The sequence below is a fragment of the Botryllus schlosseri genome, chromosome 6 (assembly GCF_051294905.1).
Source record: "Botryllus schlosseri isolate E-star chromosome 6, Bs_hap1, whole genome shotgun sequence".
Classification (NCBI taxonomy): Eukaryota; Metazoa; Chordata; class Ascidiacea; order Stolidobranchia; family Styelidae; genus Botryllus; species Botryllus schlosseri.
The window spans coordinates 29,611,499-29,638,091 of record NC_137241.1 but is presented as its reverse complement, the minus strand read 5'-3'; the positions used below and the strand labels follow the sequence as shown (position 1 = coordinate 29,638,091).

Genomic DNA, 26,593 nt, shown 5'->3' with positions numbered 1-26,593 from the left:
AGGGAGTATCCGAAATTTAAGTCCTGAAATCTGCAGACACTAAATCGGGAAGAAATATTTCAAGCCGAATATATATGCCCAAAAATACTCTTACTTCAAGTTGATTTACGGAGCAATTTTGATCCCAACTTTGACAATCTCAATCGAGGGGTTTGGGGTGCGGCAGTTACGACATTGCATTTAGGGGGACCCGCGCAGAGGTCAGCGACCGGACATAAAATGAATTTCAGGGCGCTGCAATTGAGATGGAAGGCCAATATCCCAGTTGACATTCTTGTTTTGGAATATAAGAGACAGCAGCTTACCTCAGAATCAACGTAGTAATGGGCCTACTGTTTTAGAGTTTATGTCATGTGATTCGAATTTTCGCAGTTTCCTTTACGACATACCTACAAATGTCAGCTAACAGAGACTCTGTATTTCATAGACATATCTTGTATTATTGCTTTCAAATAATAAAGTGTATATAAATCGAATAGACGGAAATTGATATTTGTGCAATTTGCGTACAGGTGTGCAACGAAGCTGGTAAATGTATAGCATAAAAACAAGTTGATCATAGACATCACAACAACTAATTGACCAACAGTGCTTCGACACGAAAATTCTGACTGCATCTCCATGATTAACGCACAATAAACAACGGTATCGTAGAAATTGGTCTCATTACGTCATGGGATTGTATTGCCAGGTGGTCGCAGCAATTTTCAGCGCTGTGAATATATTGAAAACAACTACTACTGAACAAGATTCAAAAGAACGGGGCTTCAATAACCATTGATTTAGAAGTAGAACAAGCATAACGTACCACAAAAAGAAATAACTAAATTTAGCAAGTCAAGTACTTAGCACCTCTAGATTGGGTTGATTACAGTATGCCAAAGATAATGATAAATAGAAATTTCTGTGCAATCTAATAACAGCAGCATAAAATGCACCTTCGGTATACGATGGAATAATATATTCATATTGAAATAAAGCCAAATGTTTCGACTCTAGAGAATTAGAGAGATCTTTGAATATAGGGTTAGCATATTTCAAGATCCGAAAAATTTCAAAAATTTGGGAAGCTATAATATCTGAGGAAAAACACGGGTGTTTTCGAATATTTTTCCGGGTAATATAAAAGAAGGTCATTTATTTCGATCTCGCTCTTGAAATACCCGCCTAGGCGTATTTTTCAAATTCCGAAAATAGAGGACATTTGGGCGTACTCCGAGGAGATTTTCAATTTCTTGAAAACAAGAAGACAAATACGCTTAAAAGAGGACATATCGTAACCCCATTCAATACCAACACTCGTATTGCTATACAAAGTTCTTTTGATATCTCTACTAGTTGCTGACGATTACCGCTGACGAGTGTCAGTCGAAAATATTTGGTTTATATCAATATAAATATTTGAAGAGCTTCTTGGAGGTACAGAACTTCAATATACAATTGAATAGTATATTCATATTGAAATGAACCCGAATATTTTTGGCTGACACTCGTCAGGGGTAATCGTCAGCAACTAGTAGAGAATTGGAAAGAACATTGTATATCATCAATGTTCTTTCCAATTCTCTACTAGTTGCTGACGATTACCCCTGACGAGTGTCAGCCGAAAATATTCCAGTTGATTTCAATATGAATATACTATTCAATCAATATAAATATACCATTCAATTGTACGCTGAAGTTTCGCGCCTCCATAAGTCTCTAAAAGTACCTTGTTGCCAGCGATCGAAATGAAATATGTCGCAATAGAATTCACTAAAAGTATCGCTACTCAAAGGCTTTGTCACAATCCCTGTAAAAATCGTCCCCACTAACGCTTTTGACGATAGGCCTCTCACAAAGCAAGAGCGTCAAATCCCGGGTATCCTGGAAGATGAGAATATCCTTCGGGGTCGATCTCCAACGCAGAACCGGTAACTGCCATTCTGTAGCAGACGATGTATCTTAGGACTTTTGCTGTACCGCTAATCGATTGTGTAACATACCTCTGTGCCCGCTCGGCATAGACGCATGCGTCGTGAACAGTGACAAAAACTTTGTCTCGCAGCATGAACTGATTCAACCCGGACCCGTCCAGAGTGTGCAAGACGTGAGCTGAAATGCAAAGACGGGTCAGCAGGGTTATAGTGACTCGAGTCTGAGTCACGATTTTCTGATGACTCGACTTGACTCAAGTCATTTTCTCAAAACACGGAAATGACTCGACTCGAGCCAATCTGTGTATTGACTCGACTTGGACTCGAGTCATTGCGCATGACTCAAACCAAGTCATATGACTCGAAACTCAGACGGCCAAGACCGACATTTCATTGGAATTTCGAAGAATGGTAAAGTAACCACACTATCGGATTTCGTCTGTTGGTGCTGGTACTTGAAAATGCGACCAGAAACCAGGGTTGTAACCAAGTCACAAGTCTCCGAGTCACAAGTCAATCTCACCTTTATAGTTTTGACTCGAGTCAAGTCGAGTCATTTTCAATTGACCACCGAGTCAAGTCCGAGTCCAAGTCATCGAGCAGAGGGTCGAGTCCGAGTCATGGTATTATGACTCGAGTCTGAGTCTCAGTCATTGTGTTGACTGCTCTGTTTCCCAGGAAAAGCTTGTTAAACCCACTTTTTAAAACTCTGTTTGGTGATATCGAATGGTTCAAATTTATAATATACCAATTTTCCTCACTTTTAGCAGTTTCTGGTCTCATTTTCAAGTACCAGTACCGATAGACGAAATCCCCATAGGCTGGTTACTTTACTATTCTTCGAAATTACAATGAAATGTCGGTCTTGGCCGCCTGAGTCTCGAGTCATGTGACTTGGTTCGAGTCATGAGCAATGACTCGAGTCCAAGTCGAGTCAATACACAGATTGGCTCGAGTCGAGTCATTTCCGTGTTTTGAGAAAATGACTCGAGTCAAGTCGAGTCATCAGAAAATCGTGACTCAGACTCGAGTCATTACAACCCTGCCAGAAACTGACAAAAGTGAGCAAAATTAGTAGATTATAGATGCGAACCATTCAATATCACCAAATCAAGTTAGAAAAATTGGGTTCAACAAGACATCAACTGGGCACTGAGCAGTCAACACAATGACTTGGACTCGGACTCGAGTTATAATACCATGACTCGGACTCGGCCCTCTGCTCGATAACTTGGACTCGGACTTGACTCGATGCTGAATTGAAAATGACTCGGCTTGACACGAGTCAAAACTTTAAAAGTGAGATTGACTTGCGAGTCAAGGCTTTGTGACTTGGTCACAACCCTGGCGGTCAGTGAACAAGTATGTGTGGGAAGGAGGGGGGTGTTCAAAAATAACTTTTTGGTCAGATTTTTTCATGCTATTAGCTAAAATTGTTAGATTGGGTTAAGTTGCACAACAAATTCGGCTCGATTCCGAAAAGTAGAAGTGAAGCTATTACAGTTTGGATGTTTTGAATTTATTGTAAAAAATCATAATTTATTTTTCAAATTTCACTGACTAACCCATGAAAATGTCAAGTTGTATACAAAAAAAAACGATGCAAAACAAATTTGACTCAATTTGAGCTCATAGAAGTGAAGTTATTCGAGTTTATCATTCGTAATTCTTGAATTACCCGCAGTAAATACAACTTTTTCCAAATCCACGATTTGGAATACCGATAACTGCGCTTCTACCAGTAGGAATTGAGCTAAATATGCTGAGTGTCGTTTTAGTAGGCTACTTTACAATCCCATGGGGTGGACAATAAAATTTGAAAATTTCAAGTAGCTTTAACATAATGACTACTTCTACTCCTACTGGAGTGCCGGACTCACGAGTACAGCATTTTAAAACATACTCACAGGTGGCGGAAGCCAGCAGCACGCGAACTCCGAGAGCTTGAAATTTTGAAACGATAGACACAACTTCCCTCGCAGCCGTAGAATCGATAAAACTCCATTTCGAAGCGTCGACAACCAACGTGTGAAATTCAGGGGCGTAGTCTGCAGAGTTCTTTTTCGACAAGGAATCCTCAGACGATGACACTGAGCTGTCTTCCACAGTCACTACAACATATAGCAACAATGTGATAGTTTTTCTAATCAATGATATAATTAGAGCCAGACCGATATTTGGTTGCTGATAATATCGAGTCGATATCACACCTGGAAAGATATATCGGTATCAACCAATAGAGTTAAAAATATTGAAAACTTTCGTGATGTCACAAAATGATAGTAGTAGGGTTACCATATTTCGCGATCCGTGAACGAGGATACTATACAAAAATTTTAAAAACTGCAATACCGAAGGAGAAAACAGGTGGTTTGATAATTTTTTCGAGTAATGGTATTGGGTTAACTGAAAAAAAGTCACTTTTCCGACTCGACTCCTGAAATACCCGTACCAGTTTCTTACTATAATACATGGGTTGACTAAAAAAGGTCATTTTTTCAATCTCGCTCCCGAAATACCCATCGGGCGTATTTTTCACTTCTTTTTTAGCCGACCCTGGCGTTCAGTACGTCGCACGAATTTTAACACTTTATCAAGAAAAAGAGGACATTTGGGAGTCCCCCGAGGACACATATGATTTCTGAAAAAAAGAGTACAAATCCTCTAAAGAGGACATATGGTGACCCTAGGTGATACGGAGTCGGAGAAAAATAATCTGTGAAGGCCAGTCTAGGAATATTGATCTATTTCTAATAGCTTACATCATTTTAATGCAAGAAATCGCCACAAGATCCCTATAAAACAGAAATCGCAGAAACTTCCGGACACATTTTCGAAGTTTTGCGCCTATTTACAGTGTCGTCAGTCAGTTTTTGATAACCGCGAAGATATGAGTCTATCTTCCCATTTAGAAAGTACCCATCTCCGATTAACCAAAATCAAATCTACGTATTGATTATTGCATACCTTTAAATTTGCTCTCCTAACAAATTGTCTGTCATCCCCCTATGTACCTGTACAACTGTAGTGGCATTCATTACTTTGTGAAATTACCGGTATAGCCTACATGTTTTCATGCATAAAGTCGCTTGAATCACACAATATATTATGCCAGTTGATAGATATGGCGGTGCAATTTTCATTGGATGATAATGAAAATTGACTGTTATCAGATCAGATTTGAATAATCGTCGATTCGCTGCAGGCTTCGAGCCTTTAACAAACCTCCGTCTTCCTGTTTCTCAAACGCAGGAGCCCAGGCGTCGACTTCAAAGTCAGAATCGCAGTCTAAGATAGTCGCGTTGTAAAAATTAGGGTTGGGCACACAATGATTCCAGTACTCAAATCTGAATTCTAATAATTCCAATCGAGTAGTGAGAGATGATTTTAGAGTACTGAAAATATACGCTCCTTGCCACTATGAGAGTAAATCTATCAATGAAATTTATATTTTCAACACCATTTTCCACTGTGGAAGCTTTAAACCTTGATTGGTCGCACCACAGCATACGTAACATGTATTACAAAGCTAAACGAGTTACTGGAGATCACATATCTGTGAAGTCGTGATCAACCCACGGCATTGTCACAAAGAGCAATGAAATAGGTACGGTCGAAAAAACATCAAATTATCTTGAATGTGATGTGGAACTGACGTTATTTTCTTTGCGATCGCATAAAAGGCAACATATTCAACTTTCTACAGATACTAGACTCGAAACCTAATACTAAATTCAGGATCAAAAGACTCTGGTACTCGATCCTGCCCAGCCCTAACAACAATGACACAAAAGGATGAACACAACTGCGTTATGCAAAACGAGAAATTAAAGATTTTATATTGAATCTCACCACTTCCGCCTCTGTTCCTTTTACGAACTCGAACCTCCTCTGGTGTGGGCGGATTACCGTTGTCATCAGCCAGCGTCAGACCATCGTCCTACAAAAGAGATAGTTGACATACAATGTTCTTTCCAATTCCCTACTAGTTGCTGACGACTACCCCTCGACGAGTGCCACCCGAAAAATATTCGCATATATTTCGATGTATTACACTGGGCAACAATTTTAACGTAAAATTTGTTGACTTTGAATTTGCACTTGATTTAGGCTAATTTTGGCGTGCTGATTCCAAAAATGCCGCTGGTTTTCTTCTATCCCGTCAACTTTTTGCTCTACGACATATGCCAAAAATATGCAAATTTTGACGAATTTAGCCATATTACTTTTCTATACCATATTAAAATCCACACTTTTATCATATAATAAGTTATATAGCTAAGAGCTCAATTGAATTATTAAGAAAAAGGTACTGGTATCTTACTAGGCCGATGCTTGCACCCATTTTTGGTTATGAGGATGCAATTATCCAAGGATATTTTAAACACGTATTTGATGCAAACTGCAGGATACGGCAAAAAAACTAAACATTACATATGCTATCTGCTATAGTTCCAATGCCCCATTCAGCTTATCCAGTGTAACTTGCAACTCAAGTTTTTAGGGATATTAGGGATAGCAGTCCTGCTGATGAAGATTTTGAAATCCAAGTATATTCAGAACACAGAGTAGTCCATCAACAGAAGTTAAATGATCTGACATAGTCTTTGGGACTTGGAATAGAAATATTAGAGCATCTTTGCGAATTGATAAAAGATTACTTGGCAAGAGAGAAGATACCGGTATCTCGCTTTCGATCATGAGAAACGGCATTTTCATCGTAGGGCTATACTTTCTATAGCTTCGCGTAGTGCCTTGATACTAGCATCGGCATGATACTGTTACCATGGATTGCTGGAGGAGTTAGGAATCCCGATTTAGAACTCAAGTTAATGGCGAATGTCTATAGGCAGCTCAAAGAGGATCCTAAAGTGTGGCATTCTCCAAAATGGCAACGTCTTAGGTGCATAAAAGTTTGCACACTCAGTTAGTCTTCCTGAATAATACAGAAACATTGAGAATAATACAGAAACATTGAATTGCTGCAATATCATAAGCCCGATTGGATCATATGTGTCAGCTTTGAAATATTGTGTTTTCTTATAGTAGTCAGACAATAAGGATGCCCATGTAACCCTGTTAAACATGTGCCACTGTCATATGTTTATGTCGGACAGCAGACATTCAAAAAAGCTAAAATATCTAAATGATTTCCCGGAATAACTTGACATAATCAGAGATGGGCAAGGAGAAAATGTCTCCCAATATCTGCTGATGATTGGGGTAAGATACCAGAGTAGATTGGAGCTTACATATGTTAGCTGACTATTGCTCGAGTATCTAACGAGACAGCCTACAGAATTATGGGTTATTAGCGTAAATTTGGACCCTGAAACTCGCACTTTATTTGTCCGGTAGAGGCAATATCAGTTTTAATCAACGAAATAAAGCAGTGCAAATGTTTATTTGAAGTCCAGGTTTTTGAAACGTTTTATACAATAAGAACAGAATATCAAAAGTAGTGCTTTTATGTGGGTTATGAGTTATGACTTATGAGACAATGTGGTGGGTGCCTAACCCAAAAACTTGACGTGACAGAGAAAAACGGAAGACATTTTTGAATTCAGCACCCAAAAGTCAGCCGAAATCAATTTTCCGATCAAAGTCAACAAAAATTATGTTGACCAGTATTACTCAATTGCTAGGTTCCAAGACAAAGTCAGTAATAGATGGGAATAGGAGCGGTGAACAAGATGCGAGTCACAATCACAATGCACAAGTGGTCTCAAAGAGTAGCTTATGTATTACATAACGCACAGTGCACACTATGGCTGTCAAAAAGTAATTTTTTTTCAAATGTTATGGGCTACTTGATAAAATTGTTAGCTATGATGAAAAAATGCTGCACGCCAATTTTGGCTCACTTTTAACATGTGGAAGCATTGCTATGAAAGAAAAAGGTTTTGGATTAATTTAATAAAAATAAATATAAAAAATTTAAAATTTTACTGGCCACCCCATAAATTTGTTAGGTTGTCTGAAAAAGCAATGCAATGGCTCAATTCCAGCCAGTAGAAGCGAAGTTATGCAGTACAAAAATTTGAATTTGAAAAAAAAAATTGTATTTACGGTGGCGAATTCTATCATAGATTCACCCGCCGTAAATACTATGATTTGAAATCCTAAATTTTGAAGATCAATAACGTTGCTCCTATGGGTTGGAATTGAGTCAAATTTGTTTTGCATCGTATTTGTAGATAACTCAACAATTCCACGGAGTTGGACGGTAGAATTTGAAAAACAAAATTTACATTTTTTCTATAATTAACTCAAAACTTTAACTCCCGTGCATTCATACCTACCAGCTGGAATCGAGCCAAATTTGGTGTGAAGCGTTTTTTTAGGCAACTCAACAATTTAATCAGTGTATCCCTGGAATCCGGGAAAAAAAAGTTATATATGAACAATCCTGAATCCATGATTATCTTTTCGATGACTTGAGACCAGACTGACCCAATCCATAGATAGCAAGCACCCCAACCCACCACTGACCTGTTTCACGCTTCGATATGACACTTTATATCCCCTTGATTTTCTGGAATGTGAAGACTTCTGCAGCACGACACCCATTCCAATACAAAATTGTGCGAAACATGCAAAGTGTGTGAAAACAAGCGTGGTCAAAATATTGCACAGTTCAGTTTTACACAATATCAGGTCAGGAATAACTTTCCGTCAGAGCGGTTGAGAGTCCTGTTTTTTGAAAGTCTCTATGACAGGAATGGCAAACTCAATTTGGGTTGCGGGCCCGACCAAATCAAACGTTGCCAAAATGTCACCACCAATCCATAGTGTTTCGGTTGAACACTACATTATCAGACTTATTCATATTATATAATATCGAGAAATAGACTTATTTGGCTCAAAATCGAATACTGTGCTTTGGGCTGAATATCTGAGTATCAATGATTACAACTAGGGCTGAGCACAATGATTCGAGTACTCAAATCTGAATAGAATACTAATTCTGAAGATTCGAGTCGAGAAGTAAAAGACGATTTTCTCAAGTACTGAAACCGTCGTATCACACCATGCAAAACATGAAGAAAAAGCCACGAAGTTTGCTGGAAATGCATATTTTCGAAATCATGACCAACCCACAACATTGTCGCAAAGGGCAATACAATAGACATGGTCTAAAAATACCAAATCATATTTCATGTGATGTAGAACTGGCGTTATATTATTTGTGGTTGTGACAATGCTTTGGATTAATCACGACTTCCCTAACGTTTGCAGCTTTGCGTTAAATGTTTCTTATGCTGTGATAAGATAAATTTCCCATTACACTTTTATCTAAAATGCTACTGTTACCATCCACAACATATGCCGAGATTTCAGAAAGCCTATAAAAACCACTGTCTCAAGGAGGTATTTTCCAATAAAAGTTCAAAATTCTGATGGAAATGTGCTGGATATTACAAGCATCTTTTGATATACTCTTCGTGCTTCGTGGCCCAAATAACTTCAGCAATACATGCCGTACGCAAACCACAACCGGAAACCACCAAAATCCACCACAAAACGTGAACAACATATTTCTAACTCACCCCCGTTTTATCAATGGCTTCGTTAACTCGACCATCTTTTGATTGCACATCCCGATGATAATTTCTTTCCGCTTTTTGCTTTTTAGCGAGCAATACGACAGGGTTGCATCTAAATTCCACCAAAAATTTACAAGACGGAACCAATTTCGTACTTCTGAGACGATCGTAATCACACAAGCAAAATGACAATAATTAATGTCTGCTATTCAGAGGGGGTGATCAACAGAGCTCTCCTACTTTATCCAAGTACTCAAGTAGTTATATTTCTAGACTTCTACTTCTAAATATTTTTTTGGGAAAAACTACTTACTTTTACATATTCTAATGTTATGAACTATAAAGTAGTTTTTGTCTACTTGTACTACTCACTCAAGTGGTACTATTTTTAGACTACTTCTACTAAACAGTTTTCGGGGAATTGAGGAAGTTTTTGAAATTTCAATTTTATGAAGTAAAGGCAGTTGGACGAGAAAATTTTCGGCTTTTCCAGATTGGAGAAGAATTATGACTTGCAGGTTCTTTTGAAATTAGATTAGAACTAGAATTACTAAATTTGCAAAATAACCTGGAAATTGAATTGAATCCGAATTAGAAAGAAATCCAACAAAAATCAAATTCAGGTCACATGAAAGGTTAGAATAGAATTAAAATTAGAGCATAGAAACATTTCACAAATTAGAATTAAAATTCGAGCATAGAAATATTTCAAAAATTAGAATTAAAATTAGAGCATTGAAACATTTCGCAAATTACATCGAATTAGAGCATAAAACATTTCACAAATTGGAATTACCGGCATTAGATTACCATCATTTCCCGCAAACAAATTAATTCCTACTGCCGTGTAAATTACAGTGAATTTTAACGGATAGATAAATTCAAATCGCTCACCCCAATACTTTGAAAACCGCCTCCTTGAAAGCTTCTTTATTTGTGAAACAAAGAGACCCAGCGTAATGAAAGATTTTCACCCCGGGGACCTCTTGTGCATCTGGGTATCGCTTCGGATTTTCATACAGATCTGTGTATGGGATTCGTCCGAGAAGTATCTGTTCCGGCCTAGAATTGGAGATTATTTTGAAATATCTATCTGAAAAGCTTCTTGGAGGTACAGAACTACAATATACAATTGAACAATCTATTGATATTGAAATGAACCTGAATATTTTCGGCTGACACTCGTCAGGGGTAATCGTCTGCAACTAGTAGAGAATAGAAATATCATTGTATGTCAACCATCGTATCACCAAATGTGACGTCACCAGCATGATGTGCTATTTTTTACATTATATATTGATTTGGACCCACCGGCTTGACTCGATTACTTATTATTATGCCTGTAAAATCGTATTTGATGATATGATTGTCGATAGTTCTTTTCAATTCTCTACTAGTTGCTGATGATTGCCCCTGACGAGCGTCAGCCGAAAATGCTCTGACATAAACATATTATGCAACTGTTAAATTAACCATCGTTTTGAAATCATGATTCATCCATACTGCAATTGTTATCAAAAATTTCAAAGTCATCCAAAAACACAATAACAATTTCAAAGAATAACCTTTGTATTCTCAAAATCAGAGCGAAAATCGCGACCGAAACTCCAACTGCCAACCCATAATCGACGCCAAGAAGCACCACCGCCAGACATGTCGTCAACCAGATCACCTGCCAACAAAACAACGAAGACGTATTGGCAATGGTGACTCGATATGAGTCAAAATCAACAAATTAAGTTCAAGTCATGCCACCTACAAATTTTCAAGCTCATACTCACAAAATCAAGTTTGCTGACCGCCCACAGAGCTTTCAGCTTTTCGAATTGCAGGAATAGGTTCTTCAAGGCAATGATGATAATAACTGCCAGCGCCGATTTTGGCACCGGCTCAAATAGTGGTCCGAGCCACAAGAGCACGATAAGCATGAGTATGGAAGAGAGAACGCTGACCAGTTGCGTGTTGCCACCTGAAACACGGCACTTTAAAAATCAATACTTGTACAAGCTACTGGATTTTCAAAATGCGCAACTAGACCTACTCACTTTTTAAAATCCGCAACTAGAACTAGAATTATTCACTTTTCAAAATAAGCAACTAGAATTAGAACTAATTACTTTTCAAAATGCACAACTAGAATTAGAACTAATTACTTTTCAAAATAAGCAACAAAAATTAGATTAATTACTTTTCAAAATAAGCAACTAGAACTAGAACAACTCAAAAAACCAGTAGTTAGTTGACAGTCCACCAACTAGATTCCTAGCTGGCACAAGTCTGTCGAAAAGACAACGAAACCCGCGAATATTTTGGCAAGCGTACCTGCACTTTCTTGAATTGCGGTTCTAGAGAGAGAAGCAGCCACTGCAAATGAGCTGAGGAACGCAGGAATGAGATTGCATATGCCAAGCGCAAAAAGTTCCTGTGAGTTAATACCAACAACTGTGAGATTCAAAGGTGTGTTGAAAACTAGATAATTCCACTATAGTGAAATGCCGCTAACCCGATTCTAGTCCATGCCCAAATTTGGTTTTGAAAAAAATAGAATTTACGGGGGAAATTCTTCAAATATTAATCATACTGCCTGGTGCGATAAATGCTATTAGTTCAAATCCAAAATTTTGAACTGCAACAACTTGGCTTCCGCTGGTCGGAACTGAGCCAAATTTGCCACACTATTTTTTAGACAACTTGCCAGTAAAATCCAAAAAAATTTAAATAAATCCAGAACTTTTCAACTCTAAAAAACTCTCAACAACTTCTTCAGGCTGGAATTGAAGAAAATTTGGTGCGCAGCGTTTTTTAGCTAACCCAAGAATTTTGTCAAATAGCCAGCAATTCGAATAAAAAAGATATTTTTGAACAACCATATAATATACCGTAACTCAATATCAATTTTAAATTAGTAAAATTTACATGAAAATTTACTAGAATAGTACTTACTATTATTTAAAAATTTCAACCAGTTAGATTTTATGAATCATGTGAATTTGTTTTTTATTGTGACGTAAAAGCGACCGACCTGATTGGGATCAATCTCATATCCGTGCTTGTCCGCGAATATTTTTGTGAGCGACAACGATATCGCGAACGATATGATGCTGATTATGACACAATCCGAAACCATGTCCTTCCAAAGGTAGGTGTACTTTGGCACTTGAAAACTCGGCAATCTGAAAAAATATAAAGTTAAGTAAAAGAGTAATGAGGATGGAAATTGACTTGATTACAGCAATTTTTATAAATCCTATTAAATGACCTGGCAGCTGTTCCGATAACTAGCGCTGGTCACAATGAATCGAGTATTAATTTTAATTACTCGAGTCAAGTCTCCTAGTGAGAAATCTTTTTTCTAGTACTCAAATAATACACTCTTTGCCACTAAGAGTTCATTTATTAATGAGAATTATAGATTGTGTAGTATTTTCCACTGTGGAAAGCCGTAAACCTCGATTAGTTGTATCGCGACATACGAAACATGTAGTGCAAAGCTCCACACGTTAGTTGCAGTGTTGGGATCAAGTCACTACCTTCGAGTCACGAGTCATTTCGAGTCATTGCACATTTTGACTCGAGTCCAGTCAAGTCAATCAATTTTCAAAGGTGACTCGAGTCAAGTCAAGTCACTCGATTTTTGGAAGTGACTCGAGTCAAGTCGAGTCAAGTCAAGTCACGAGTCAAGTCATATTTCAAGTCAAGCTGCCTTTTCTAAGTATGCATGAGGCATGATTACGTTATTGCAATTTGCTAGTTGTCTGAAATACAGCTTGAGTGGTCATTGATTCCGAACCGATGAACAAACATCGAGTTAAATATACACACAAGCAGGCGCGGTATCGCTCACATATACGTAATAGCGTATACTCAGTTTATACGTACCAGCCAAAATATAGAATAGAGAAACGAATTGATAAGATCCAATACATAACCCATTTACAAATTGATATGATACCATTGTTGAGGACCATATAAACTATATTCAACTTCAATTTCAATATAACAAGATATTTGGTTAAGGTAAGAACAGAGAGCAGAAATAGACATTTTGTTAATCTATTACTTTACTACTAGAGTTACGACAACTTGAGCTTCGATCACTTCGTTTGCGGTCGCTTTATTTGTGAGAGAACAATCGAGGCTCGGTGAAACCCACGGTCATTGAATGATTGGTCGCTCTCACTGGTTACACAAGCGTTTCGCGAACAATCGGAACATATCCAAGATACAGTGATTCTTATCGACACCGATTACTTGATGACTTGAAATTGACTCGTGAATTTTGCTCCGAGTCACGAGTCAATCCACATTTCTGATACGCCGAGTCAAGTCAAGTCAAGTCATTTCAGCAAAGTGACTCGAGTCAAGTCAAGTCATGCAAAAATGTGACTCGAGTCAAGTCATGACTCGAGTCATCCCAACACTGGTTAGTTGTAATGGCGTATCTGTGAAGTTGTGATCAACCCACAGCATTGTTACAAAGTGCAATGAAAAAGGTTTGGTCAAAAAATACCAAATAATCTGTATTGATACTTACATCTGGCATTATATTCTTTGTGATCGCATAAAAGGTACATATTTGAACTTTCCACATCTTTCATACTGTTATGACGCCACGATAAGTGAGACTCGAATACTCGACCAGACTTGAAGTCTAACATTCAATTAGGAATCAAATTACTCAAGTAATCGATTTTGCATAGCCCGTGTCTTATAGTGAATATAGTATATCAGCTGCAGTACATTTTCAATATTGATCATTTGTGATTTTTTTAAGACTGGTATTTGTGAAAAATGTCATTTTGAAACGGAGCAAAAAAAGGTTGCAATACATGATATTCGATCCAACATACCCGGTAGGAATGTGCTTGACAGTATTCACATTATACGGCGGTTGGTCCAGATGTCCGAAATAGGAGGCCGACGTCACGATGACTATCATCACCAGCTCGATCGGAAAGGGAATGTTTCGCATTTTCTTCTTGTACTTGTCGTTGAAATGTTTCACAATGTAGATCGTCGGAAAGCAAATCAAGGAAATGACGATTTCGGCGACGTTAGCGTGAGGCAGGTTCTTCACAATGTCAACGTAGGTCTGGAATACGCAGGTATAGTTGTCAAAAATAATTTTGGTGACACGCAGTTGACATCGTTACCAGACTTTGACAACTAGATAATTCTAGTTAGCTAATTGAACTAATTAGTGCCAAATGGTTGTGATCTATTTACAATCTAATTCGGGAAGTGTTTCTACGGTCTCATTGTAATTCTAATCTAATTTGTTTCATGTTCTTACTTCAATTCAAATCAAATTTGTGAAATGTTTCTAGACTGTCATTTCAATTCTAATCTAATTTCGGGTTCTCTTGAAAATGCTACAGGAGAACTGTGTAACTCAAACGAGTCAAGCTTGGTATGCATAAATTTGCCACTCTCATCACATTACATTCTCATTGGTTTGCATCACCTTGTGAGCGAAATTAAAACAACAAGAGAGTGAAAATAACTGCTGTATCACGGTAACAAAATAAATTTTCAAAATTGCTGTATTTACATTGTATTCAGTCCTTTTGCTTTGTTGCAAATTTTTTTTTCAAATTTCAAAAATTAGCCAACGCTAATTTACTACTAGGAGTTCGAGACACCTTGACCTACTTGAAGTACTAAAAGAATATCTCGGAAATCGCTACTTTTACTTGAAATTGCGTAGCAATGCTGACAACTTGAACCGCCTTGGCCGTTATATATTTAAAGCATTGTGATGAATCCATTTGTTACATCCCCCCAGTACTGAACCACAGAATCCAAACCTTTTAAAACAGGAAATGACAAGACATCCAGTCATACCCGAACAGTTACCAATGTTTTGGGGCCTTTTATGATTATGAAGGCCTCCATGAAATCTTGACATTGCTCAAGTACTAGCCCGACAAACAATTCCGTGCATATATACTATTATACAATTCAAGAGTCTATATCGTAAAACTGCTCACTTTGATGATGGCAAATGGTCCATAATAACTTCCAATTGACTTATCCAGACCGAACAAATATTTGACCTGCAATATAAGGAGGAGTACGGTATACATAGTTTGAAGCTGAATATAGGAGTTTCATGACTAGGGCTGGATACAATGAGCCAGCCGAGCACTCGAATCTGTGGAAGTCTTGAAACCTCGATTGGCGGTATCACAGCATATGAAACATAGTACAAAGCTACACAATATGCAATGAAAGAGACATGCTTGAAAAATCCCGTATAATCTTCAATGTGATATAGAACCAAAATAATATTCTCTGTGGTCGCATAAAAGGCACATATTTAAACTTTCCAAATATTTCACACTGTTATTACTTCATAATGAGTGACACTCGACTTGAAGCTAATAATCGATTAAGAAACGACTCACTCAGCTACCAGTACTCGAATTTGCCCAGCCCTACTCAAAACCAAAATACACGATACACACCTGCGACGTCAAAACATGGAAAGCGGAACCCGTCGTGAATCCTTGAACGACTGGGTCAGAAAGTAAGTTAGTTAAAAATCCAAGTCTAAAACATCCCATGATGATCTGCAAAAACCTGGTGTGTGAGCGCTAAAACGTGTCTGGAATTGCTCGTAAGGTTACCTGAATGATTCCGACAAGTAATGTGGCAGTGGACGCGACTTGAATTTTCATTTCTTCTTGTGCAGAAATTTGATCGGCCATGTAAGATTCCTCGTCAAACACGGTTCCGTTGCCTGAAATTTTCAGATTTTCAGATAAAATAAACTCATCCAATCACAAACGATATATGATACGCAGAGGCTGTCACTTGCAAAGCACTTCTACTTTTATGGAGCATTCAAGTAGGTTTTGCACACTTCCGCTACTGACTCAAGCAGCTATTAGACTAGTTAAACTGAGCAGATTCCAGTTTGTAGGTAAGACTTGGACAAGAACACTTACTTTTTTACTTACTTGAAAATAATTAATTCTATCGTAGTACCAGCGACTTCTTCAACTACTTCTACTTTGTCATTTTTTAGGTAAAACTAGGCCTGGAATAGCTACTTTTTACTCACTTGAAAATTGTTACTTCTAATTCTACTTGAGTACCAACACTGTCTACTTCGACCGCCACTTAGGTGCTGAAGGACTCCAATGACACAATTCTTATCATTGCCATACCGCAGACAAGGGTGGCAAGTTTTTGTTGCAGTTAAAAAAAAGTTGCATTCATTCATTTATTTTCGAAAAAAGTTGCAGAAGTTGCATTTTGACCACGTTTTGCTCGGTTGACTAAAAAAAAGGTCAATTTTCCGGCTCAGCTTCCGAAATACCCGTAAAAGCGTTACTTTGGTGCTGATTTACGGTGTTTCAGTCGAGTTGGTCGTGTATTTCACCAAAATCGAAAATACTTTCATTAGCCTAGAAATCGAAAAAGTTGCAAAATGTTACAAAGAGTTGCATGAAAAAAATGGACAAAAGTTGCAAAATGTTGCACTATTAGATTCCTTCTAACAGCTTAAAACAGCATTCTACATATCTTACGAGTATTTAGGAAGCTGCCGGAAGCTGTAAAAAAAGTTGCAACAGTTGCAAAAACTTGCCCAAGTAATGACTCGACGAAACTTTTTGTTGACTCGACTCAACTCGAGTCATAACTATCAAAGTCAAATTGACTTGTGACTCGGTTACAACCCTGCTACCAACTCCCAGTCCATACCACATAGGCTTGCTTAGTGGTAAAAATTGGTGTGAATATGTTCTTAGACATGAAATTGTGTGCTGATAAGAAATAAAAAACTTACCATGGCTCAAATATTTCTCAAATTCTTCCGCATCCGCACCGGCAACAAGCGATCCGTTAACTAAAGGCGACGAAACTTCAGGTACGTATTTTGCCACCAAGTTTTGGATCATAAGACAGACCACCGCCATCGTACCTACAAAAACATCATTGATATATTTTGCAGAATGAAACAGCAGCAAATACAGTAGAAGAAAGGTGTAGGGCGTCTTATTAGGGTTAGGGCTACTTCCTTGTATGACATAGGCTCTAGTTATGATTACCAATTGATTCGTGAATATTTTAACAATTTCATACACCGGTAGACATTTTGTAGTCTCAATTTTCATCACCAATGTAAAAACTTTGATGAAATAATCCACAAATACAGTAAAATGACTCATGACTCATCATATCAGTCATTGCCGGACTAGGTTCCATATTTTGATATAGAATGATCAAGGGTCACGGCAACAGACTATACTATACCAAAGAAGTTCTCTTAAGTGAAGGGGTTTGCAATTTAATTCTAAAAATGACATGATGCAGTGGATTGTACATGAAAAATTGCAATTGGCTGACCACTAACACTTACCGATGGACGTGTGCTTGGAAGTAGTGAAAACAAACCACAGTAAAACAGGAAAAAAGCAGCTATATAGTCCGTACACTGGTTGTACATTCGCTAGCAGGGCGTATGCCATACCTGGATAGGAAACACACAAGTTAAGTGACTAAAAATGATGACCTCAAAGCTGGGGAAATCAAGCATTGTTACCAACTACTCAACAGACACACCAAAATCACAATTTCATTGATGGTTAGGTTTTTGTTACATGTTTTCCGCAAATATTGGGTACACTACAATTGTTACGGGTAGTTATTTCTGATATAATCAATAAAAATTGAGGTTAACTTCAGCATGTCCAATTCTATATAACCAATTCACCAGTGGACATCAGTAAATTTCCAAACTATAGATACGTTATTCTGTAGGCCCGACTGAGCAAGCTTGGTTCTCACCTTGCGGTATTCGAATTATGCCAACGGTCATCCCGGAAATTGCATCGCCAGTCAAATAGCGTAGTTTATACCTTGGAAGCCATCCCAAAACAGGAATAAACCCAACAATAATGAGCCAGATTCTGAAAAAATCAGCGCCAGAGCATATGAGTAGAGCAATAATGTATTCGGAAAACGGCTTCAAACCAGACCTGTACGAACTACCGGGTTTTCATAACTAGTCCTGATCACTTTTCAAAACTCGCAACTAAAACTAGAACTATTCACTTTTCAAAAGTTGCTACTAGAACTAGAACTACTGACTTTTCTAAATCCGCAACAGAACTGGAACTAGAACTACTCACTTTTCAAAATGCGCAATTAGAAGTAGAGCTACTCACTTTTCAAAACTCGCAACTAGAACTAAAACTACTGACTTTTCAAAAGTTGCTACTAGAACTAGAACTACTGACTTTTCTAAATCCGCAACAAAACTGGAGCTAGAACTACTCGCTTTTCAAAATGCACAATTAGAAGTAGAACTACTCACTTTACAAAACTCGCAACTACAACTAAAACTACTCACTTTTCAAAACTCGCAACTAGAACTACTGAATTTTCAAAAGTCGCTACTAGAACTAGAACTACTGACTTTTCTAAATCCGCAACAGATCTGGAACAAGAACTACTCACTTTTCAAAATCCCTAAATAGTATTATAGAACTAGATCTACTTGAAAAACCAGTAGTAGTAGTTTGTACAAGTCTGGCTTCGTCCCTTACCTTGTAAGGGAGCAATCAGTTTGCTTCGACAGCCATTTTGAAGCCTTCTGTTTGACTGTAATAACATCTTCATTTTTTGCGTGTGCCTCGTTAAATCCGACTTCGTTGTAAGCTGGTCTGGTCACGTTGACATTGGCATCTGGTTGAATCAGAGATTTACTCCTAGGCTTCGGAGCACGAGCTCGAGGCATTTTGAAAATATCATAAACCAAAAAAGACAATAGTAGGACAAATTTATTGGTAATAGAATGGAAGCTTTCAGTTCTGTTCAGACCATCAAAAGTTATTCAAAGCTTTCACATACAAAATAGCTCATCATTCATGAACCTGCAGCAAATCAAAGAATGATGTTATCAAACAAATCAACAATGAATGGCAATTTGAATGTCAGAGAATCTAAAATCCCCTGCTCAAAAATATTGTGTATGACTGAAATATAACAATGATCATTGAATAATATTTGATATTGAAGTAAACCCGAATATTTTCGGTTGACACTCGTCAGGGGTAATCGTCAGCATCTAGTAGAGAATTGAGAAGAATATTGCACCAACAAGCGTCAACAGCCGAAAGTATTTGAGCTTATTTCAATATGAATATTCATGGGGTATTCGAGGATGTTCAAAACTAACTTTTTTTCTAACTCAACTCCTATAATGAATACCCAATTGTATATTGATGTTCTGTACGTCCAAGAAGCTCAACAATGACCATGTGACATAATTTCAATTTTGCTTATAATGACAAAAAACTTGAATATTCTCGAATATCTTACTCAGACGGTCAACAACTAAATTCTGAATTTTGTCAACCTGATCAGCAGGGCAATAATCGTCAACACTCGATCTTGATATAGTAACCAGCGTCGGAAAACTTTCTAACGATGTAACATACGTTTCAAACGAAACCAATAAAGATTCAATCTCTTCATCACTACTGATATGATGGGGCAGTTCTGGGTCGTCAGTTGTGCAGCCAAATTCATGTAGAAGGCAAGCATCAATTTCATCACCAAGACTTTCGAAAAGACCATGATAAATGCTGTGAAGATCATCGAAAACTGGATGATCAGTCCATTTTTGGTGGTCTCCCTGTTCAATTCCAAGCAGAATTGATTTATATGCAATCAAATCATTTTCGCGCTTTTTCAGGCTTGAATCAATCTCTGCTTTCTCTTTCGTTATTGGAGGCACAAATTCATAAATAGATTTCAGTTTCTTGTAATATTTTTGACCCAACATAACTTTGATTGGATTCTTAGTCGAGAAAAAATCTAAATCAATATCCAAAACATACGCCTTGAACTTAAAACATTCATTTAATTCGCTTAAATCATCAGCACCGATTACATCACAAGATTTTACAATAAATTTGACTTCTTTTTGATTATCCATACTGTTTTCGTCTGCATACAAGCATTCGCTCAAAAAATAATTATCCGAAAACGAGACACATATCTTTGAATTTTCTTTATGACGACCAATTTTGAATTGATAATTTCCGTCGCATATCTGCTTGGCCCAGACTGCCTTCATCCACACGACAGTGTCAAAATGTCCGGCGTATAAAGCTGGAGTTATCCAATTTTCAATCGATAACGATTCGAATAATTTTTGTTTGTCAAAAACATGATCTGCAGAAATGTCAGGTATGATCATATCAGGATGTGCGTCGAAGTGAAGCAGAGATGTCCCATTGAACGGTAGATGCTTCGAACCGATCGCTTTGTAAATGTGCTCCAAGGCGTCATTGTGGTATTCCACTATGTGCACAGGCAGTTTATCATATTTTCTACTCATAACTTGATGAGACTATAGACGATCTTGGAAAAACAGGACTATTAGCTTACAGGTCAATGTCATAATAGGACTTGGCACGATGTTTCATACGTTTAGCTTTCCATGTAAATCTACAATCTGTACTGTAAAGTCTGCACAACTACGTGAACGGGATTTAACGCGTCAGCGGCAGGCATACTGTCACTATGCCAGATTTAGATACCTTGCTCGTTCGTTTCGGCACGCTCCTATCTTCCGATTACACCGTATTGTGTCTTGCGTATCGCATTATACATGGCGTGTCTTGGCCTGATAGATAAATAAAAATACAAACGCTTATTTATGCATGGCTTTGCTTACAGCTGACAACATGACCGTTTGTTTTTATTTCTCGGATGAGTGAATCTATAGAATGTAAACGTTTACATTCTTTAGTGAATCTGTCGTCAACCCAGAGGCCAGAACCCATGAACACGTGGACTGTGGAGTCGTGAGGTTTTGGAATCAGCCTTATTCCAGTTTTTTATAATATTCTGGTGAATCTTGGGTAAACCAGGCGTTACTCTATCCTATAATGTCTATATAGAATTTATAGTCACCATCCTCTAGAATTGTGCATGTACTTGGATTTTAAGATGTTCAACGGATTTGCAAATTGCATTACTGCATTGCCGTACTGTTGTATTTGTACGTGAAAGTTCCAATTGGTTTTCATTTTCATGTGTCTTTCTATTGAATTTTAGTCATCATGAAATATGGACCTGAATTTCGGCTTGGCAAGAATTGAATTCAGGATTTCGAATTGGACGTGGAATTTGAATGTCAAATCCAGAACAGGATTTGGATTTACAAATGTCGAATCATTCATTCGCAGTCTATTAACACCACAGATTGTCAGTCAGCCATTTATTGACCATAATATAACGATAGTACATCATGAAGAGCAAGGAAGGTGCTGAAACGGTTTGGCCTCTACAACATGTAAATAATAGGCATGCGGTGGGATGTCCGGTAGGCGCGAGCTAGCCGTGTTTCAACCTTGAATTCATAGCATCATAGCTAGCGCACTAGCAATAATAGAATATAACAGAAACGTAAAGCGATGAATATGATATGATATGTCATGTGACGGAAGGTCAAGTTGATATGTCCGATCATCTCGAGCGCTGAGTTGACTAGTATTTATTCATTAGAAAAAATCGGCGTGTCAAATCATCATCCAACAATCTCAATCTGTACATCTGATCTACATTCTACGCTTCGTTCACTCTCCCAGTGAAAGTCGACTCCAACTGGCTATTAGCACATCAAATGCAATGCTGCATATCTTTTCAGATCATCGAGCGATTCAGGGTAAAAGTGACAAACGTCAGGAATAGGCTACTGATCCAGCGTCAGACTATTCATATCATGTAACTCAAGGATATATAGAACTTCTACATATCCCTGATGTAACTGAGTTTTCAGAGGTTTCGGCCTAGTGTCTGCGTAAAGCTGGCTCTGCGAAGGAAAATAGTTTTCATTGTCGTTTTTGACACGTTCTAAATTTTGATTTGCACTTATTGCTTCCGATAATGTTGTCGGTACGAGACGGTACCATATGTTTGATATATCATCGATTTGTCTATGTTATGCTGCTGACTGCGGCTACGCGACTTGGGTTCCCTTCATCCCACGCTTGCAGGGTCAGGTGGAATTTACACCAGGTGAAATTCAATTCTTTCAATCTAGGCAGCATTTGACCTTTCCACGGCAACGAAACGCTGCTGCAAGTAGTTTATTGATGATTTTTCTTGCCTTATCGCGTTTATTCCGCCTCGATAGCCTACCAAACAAAAGACAAACTTATCTATCTATCAGTAGTGCTATATCGGTATATAGTCTACTTGACAACCTTGCCAATACATCACCCGGAAGAAACTGTCAGTCTGAGCAAATGAAGATGAACTACAACCGTTGCTGTTCGCGGTCGTAAACAGGTCGTTCGGTGGTCAATATGAATCGCTATTCGTTCCCGTTACCAAGTTTGCTGCATGCACTCAATAAGACACTTTTCATTACTCACTATTCCACTATAAACTACGACAAGTTTATTTATTCGCAAAGCAAGCAAGGCATCTATCCTATTGTAGGCTAATCGACATAAGCAGAACGACTTGCCTCGGAAGATAAGAAGAAACGCTCTTTCTAATTGCTGTATTCATTCTTTACCAGGGCAATAATAGTGAGGTGTGTAGGCTCAGGCTACTACGGATTTTAAAGCATTCGATTTTCGATCTATATTATAATTGCTGATGGCTTAGATTTGGATGCGTGATAATCACAACAAACTAAATATCGCACTACTACTGTGGCTTTTAGGCTATTTTAACGGTCATGCACTCATCAGTTCGTAGAACAGATCTATCCATTGTGGTAACTTTCTCTTGCAAATCCCCGCTCCAACACCCCCCGCGGGGTATTTGCATGGTCATGATTGTTAGTACAAATCGCCAGCTTTATCAGTGTGACACAGCATTGTGACGTTCCTTTTTTCCAAAGTCAAATGCAGTGCTAAGTTTATAATCGACCTTATTATTCCGTCGCTACATGTGGAAGTAGAGTGTAAGCTTGTAGCAGCACCGCATACTACAGTGGTTTAACTATACAGTTTAACCAAGATCACATCGGGCGCTAAGGCCTATAGTAACGCATAAAGTTAACACGATATCACGTTCATATTGGTTTTCAATCATGATATATTCTGTAGGATTTAAGATATGTATTACAGAATACAAACTGTAGGCTCACACATGGTCCGATCGATCACAATTCATCAGTTCTGGGTATCTTGGTAATCGTTATGCGGGGCCTACTACTAAGTATCTTAGGCCCCGCGTGATGTCAGATTATACGTCTCTCGGATTAGTATTAACCTCAAGGTTTATGCGTCTCAGAAAACGACAGTGTAAATATTTGCAGAGACGACAACACCGCATCAGGCTGCGATAAAACACCCATAGTCCCACACCCTAGTTGATTATTATAACTATGTACGATTCAATGCAATTTGTGTACGTAGTCTAAAATGGCTTCTGCGTTTGGATACCCGCGCGGATAGTAATCACAGAATCGGGTTTAAGCGAAAATGAATATGTAATACCTGATTTACTTGGTTGATGAACGAAAGCGATGTTGATTGTGATTTCACCACCAACTATGTTCGGAAGTTGCGGCTGCGGGGTCGATATCATAATATCATTCAGACCGCCGGTCAACCTAAAATGAAATGAATATACCAAGTGGAAATAATACGCAAGCCGGTCCGTCATTTATTTACATAGCTATATGTTACGAAGCTGACGATATCGATGTATAGCATACTTTTACTATATTATATTATTAATATTATCAATCATATATTGCAACCAAGATTATTCAGATTTTCATGCCGGTGACGTCATATTTGGTGATACGATTGTTGAATGTTGATTGTTGATATACAATCTTTCCAATTGCTGACGATTACCCCTGACGAGTGTCAGAAGAACATATTCGGGTATATTTCAATATGAATATACCATACAATTGAATACTGAAGTTCACTACCTCCAAGGGTCTTTTTGAAACAGATGTGAAAACAAAGAAGCTATACGTGTTACATTTGCGAATAAACTTTCAGACAAAGAAAACACTCGTCTGCGAAGGCAATCTGTGACTTCTCCGAAGTGTCAAGCTGTGATACCAGTACCAGCAGTTCTAATAATAATTGTTAGACGTAGATGTTAATTCAGGGTTGCAGATGCGCCGATATGCAACGGCGTGAATATATAGATAGGGATCGAACCCATGCAAGCAATGGAAATCGTGTATAGGCTAATAGCAGGCTGTGTTATTGTGATAATAATCATTGTTATCAACCTATGGGCATGCCTTGGTCAGTTTTCAAGATTGCAAAACTCAAAAAGATATAGTTTACTTTACTTTCCGGTTCGGACTTACTTGAATAGCAAATTCCTTTCAAGTTATATCGTAAATGGGTCGGATCTGTACGTCGTTGTCGATCACCAAGTCCGTGCTTCCAATTAAGAAGTTAGATAAATAACCGGTGTGAAATTATCGAATTGGGTTGTAAGGCCGCCACAATCGTCTGATCGCACTGGCCAAGGTTTTACTTGAACGGGTACTGTGAAGACCGGAAGTGATGAAAGTATAGTCATCGTCGGTACTCAAGTAGACGTAGAAGTGGCGACGTATTACTAAGTAAACAAGTATAAATAGCGATTTCAAAGTAGTCAGAAACGTAAATATTTTAGGTGCCATACACTCTTAGCGAGAAGATTGTGTGTTTACACTCGCGTACCAACCCTGATATACGGGTGTGAATATGCACCCATGCTACACGAAACCTGAACCTATTTCAGACTATATCGCGGTATAAATCGAGTACATAATACGAATTATGTATACACGGTTGTACAATGTACATACAGGGACGTAGGAAGATTTGCACGTATTAGGTACGTAGGATTTATGACGCGATATAATCCATAGCTAGGTTACGACATGTAGTCGTGTGCTACCAGTCTCGGCCCTTTGTTTGGGAATACATATTCTTTTCGCTACAAGAGTGTTGGAGGATTTGTCCTCTCATTTTTTAAGAAAACAAAAAATTCGCCGACGACGCCCAAATCCTCAATTTTCGCAATCCGCCTTCTCTCTTTATTTTGAGTGTACAGTGTGATACCAGAGTGTACTCAAAGGTGGTGTGGACACAGAAAGAAATTCTCTCGTTCACGCTTCACTTGGGTACTCAAGATTGTTATTTTCGATCCGTTTTCAGTACTGACTCAGTGCAAAAGTCGGTATTGGTATATGTCGATTTTGACGATGTTTCATGTTGATATGGGTGACAAGTTTTCGTATGGTATATCTGGATGATGTGATCTAATACTGTACCAAGTTTCAAGGTCTTCACTTCATGATTAGGGCAGTAATTGTGTTACCGAAGTCAAGTATGCTATTGTCGATCCGTCTGAAACAGTGATTTGACGCAAACGTAGGTATCGGTATGTGTTGATTTTGACGATGTTTTTTACCGAGATGGGTCATACGATTTGGTATGGTATATCTTGACGATATCATGGAACACTGTACCAGGTTTCAAGTTTCTCACTCATGATTAGGGTGGTAATTGCCTTATCCAAATCGACTAAGTATAAGTGTGCGCGGCCTACGCATTGCCGATTTTACGCAAAACTGGCTATTGATATGTTTTGATTTTGAAGGTATTCTATACGTAGTTGGCAGACAAGATTTCGTATGGTATATCTTTATATTATATCAGCTAATAATGTACCAAGATTAAAGTCTTTCACTCATTGATTAGGATAGTAATTGCCTTACCGAATTCGACAATGCCTAGATGAGAGTCAGACTGAAACTAGGCTACCGCATAACAGATTTTACGCAAAAGTCGCTATTGATATGTGTTAATTTTGACGGTGTTCTATACGTATTTGGGAGACAAGATTTCGTATGGTTTACCTTTATTATGTCAGCTAACGATGTATCAAGTTTCAAGGCTATCACGCATTAGGGTATAGGGTAGTCTTATCCGAATCGACTATGTATAAAGGTGTGCGCTAAACTAAAACTAGGCTACCACAGAGCAGATTTTACGTAAAAGTCGCTATTGATGTGTGTTGATTTTGACAGTGTTCTATACGGAGTTGGGAAACAAGATTTCGCGTGGTATATCTTGATTATATCAGCTAACGTGTCAATTTTCAAGGCTGCCATTCAATGATTAGGGC

General features: G+C 38.1%; 3 protein-coding genes across 7 annotated transcripts in view; 1 reads left to right on the top strand and 2 right to left on the bottom strand.

Annotated features, from left to right (window-relative positions):
• LOC145440646 (proline-, glutamic acid- and leucine-rich protein 1-like) overlaps positions 1-26,593 on the top strand; it is a 225,957-nt gene that overhangs the window by 17,769 nt on the left and 181,595 nt on the right. The gene's annotated exons all lie outside the window — the stretch shown is intronic.
• Positions 420-24,795, bottom strand: LOC145440642 (prestin-like). Of its 5 annotated transcripts, XM_080318338.1 has the most exons (22): positions 24,780-24,795; positions 23,941-24,056; positions 19,021-19,159; positions 18,260-18,381; positions 17,832-17,942; positions 17,259-17,393; positions 16,093-16,205; positions 15,931-16,035; positions 15,454-15,519; positions 14,314-14,555; positions 12,486-12,636; positions 11,786-11,885; positions 11,245-11,432; positions 11,029-11,135; positions 10,358-10,525; positions 9,467-9,575; positions 8,409-8,468; positions 5,769-5,856; positions 5,142-5,204; positions 3,824-4,027; positions 1,986-2,094; positions 420-1,925 (listed from the first exon to the last, which is right to left on the bottom strand). In XM_080318338.1, exons 2-22 carry the CDS (start codon positions 24,029-24,031, stop codon positions 1,835-1,837), a joined length of 2,562 nt encoding a protein of 853 aa, XP_080174464.1. In that variant the 5' UTR covers positions 24,032-24,056; positions 24,780-24,795; the 3' UTR covers positions 420-1,834. The 5 variants fall into 5 exon arrangements, with proteins under 5 accessions (XP_080174464.1, XP_080174466.1, XP_080174462.1 ...); XM_080318340.1 differs by lacking the exons at positions 23,941-24,056; positions 24,780-24,795 and adding an exon at positions 21,022-21,124; XM_080318336.1 differs by lacking the exons at positions 8,409-8,468; positions 24,780-24,795 and having other exon boundaries at positions 23,941-24,048.
• On the bottom strand, positions 19,256-21,008 carry LOC145440683 (UPF0489 protein C5orf22-like). Its single transcript, XM_080318410.1, has one exon. It carries the CDS (start codon positions 20,817-20,819, stop codon positions 19,746-19,748), a length of 1,074 nt encoding a protein of 357 aa, XP_080174536.1. The 5' UTR covers positions 20,820-21,008; the 3' UTR covers positions 19,256-19,745.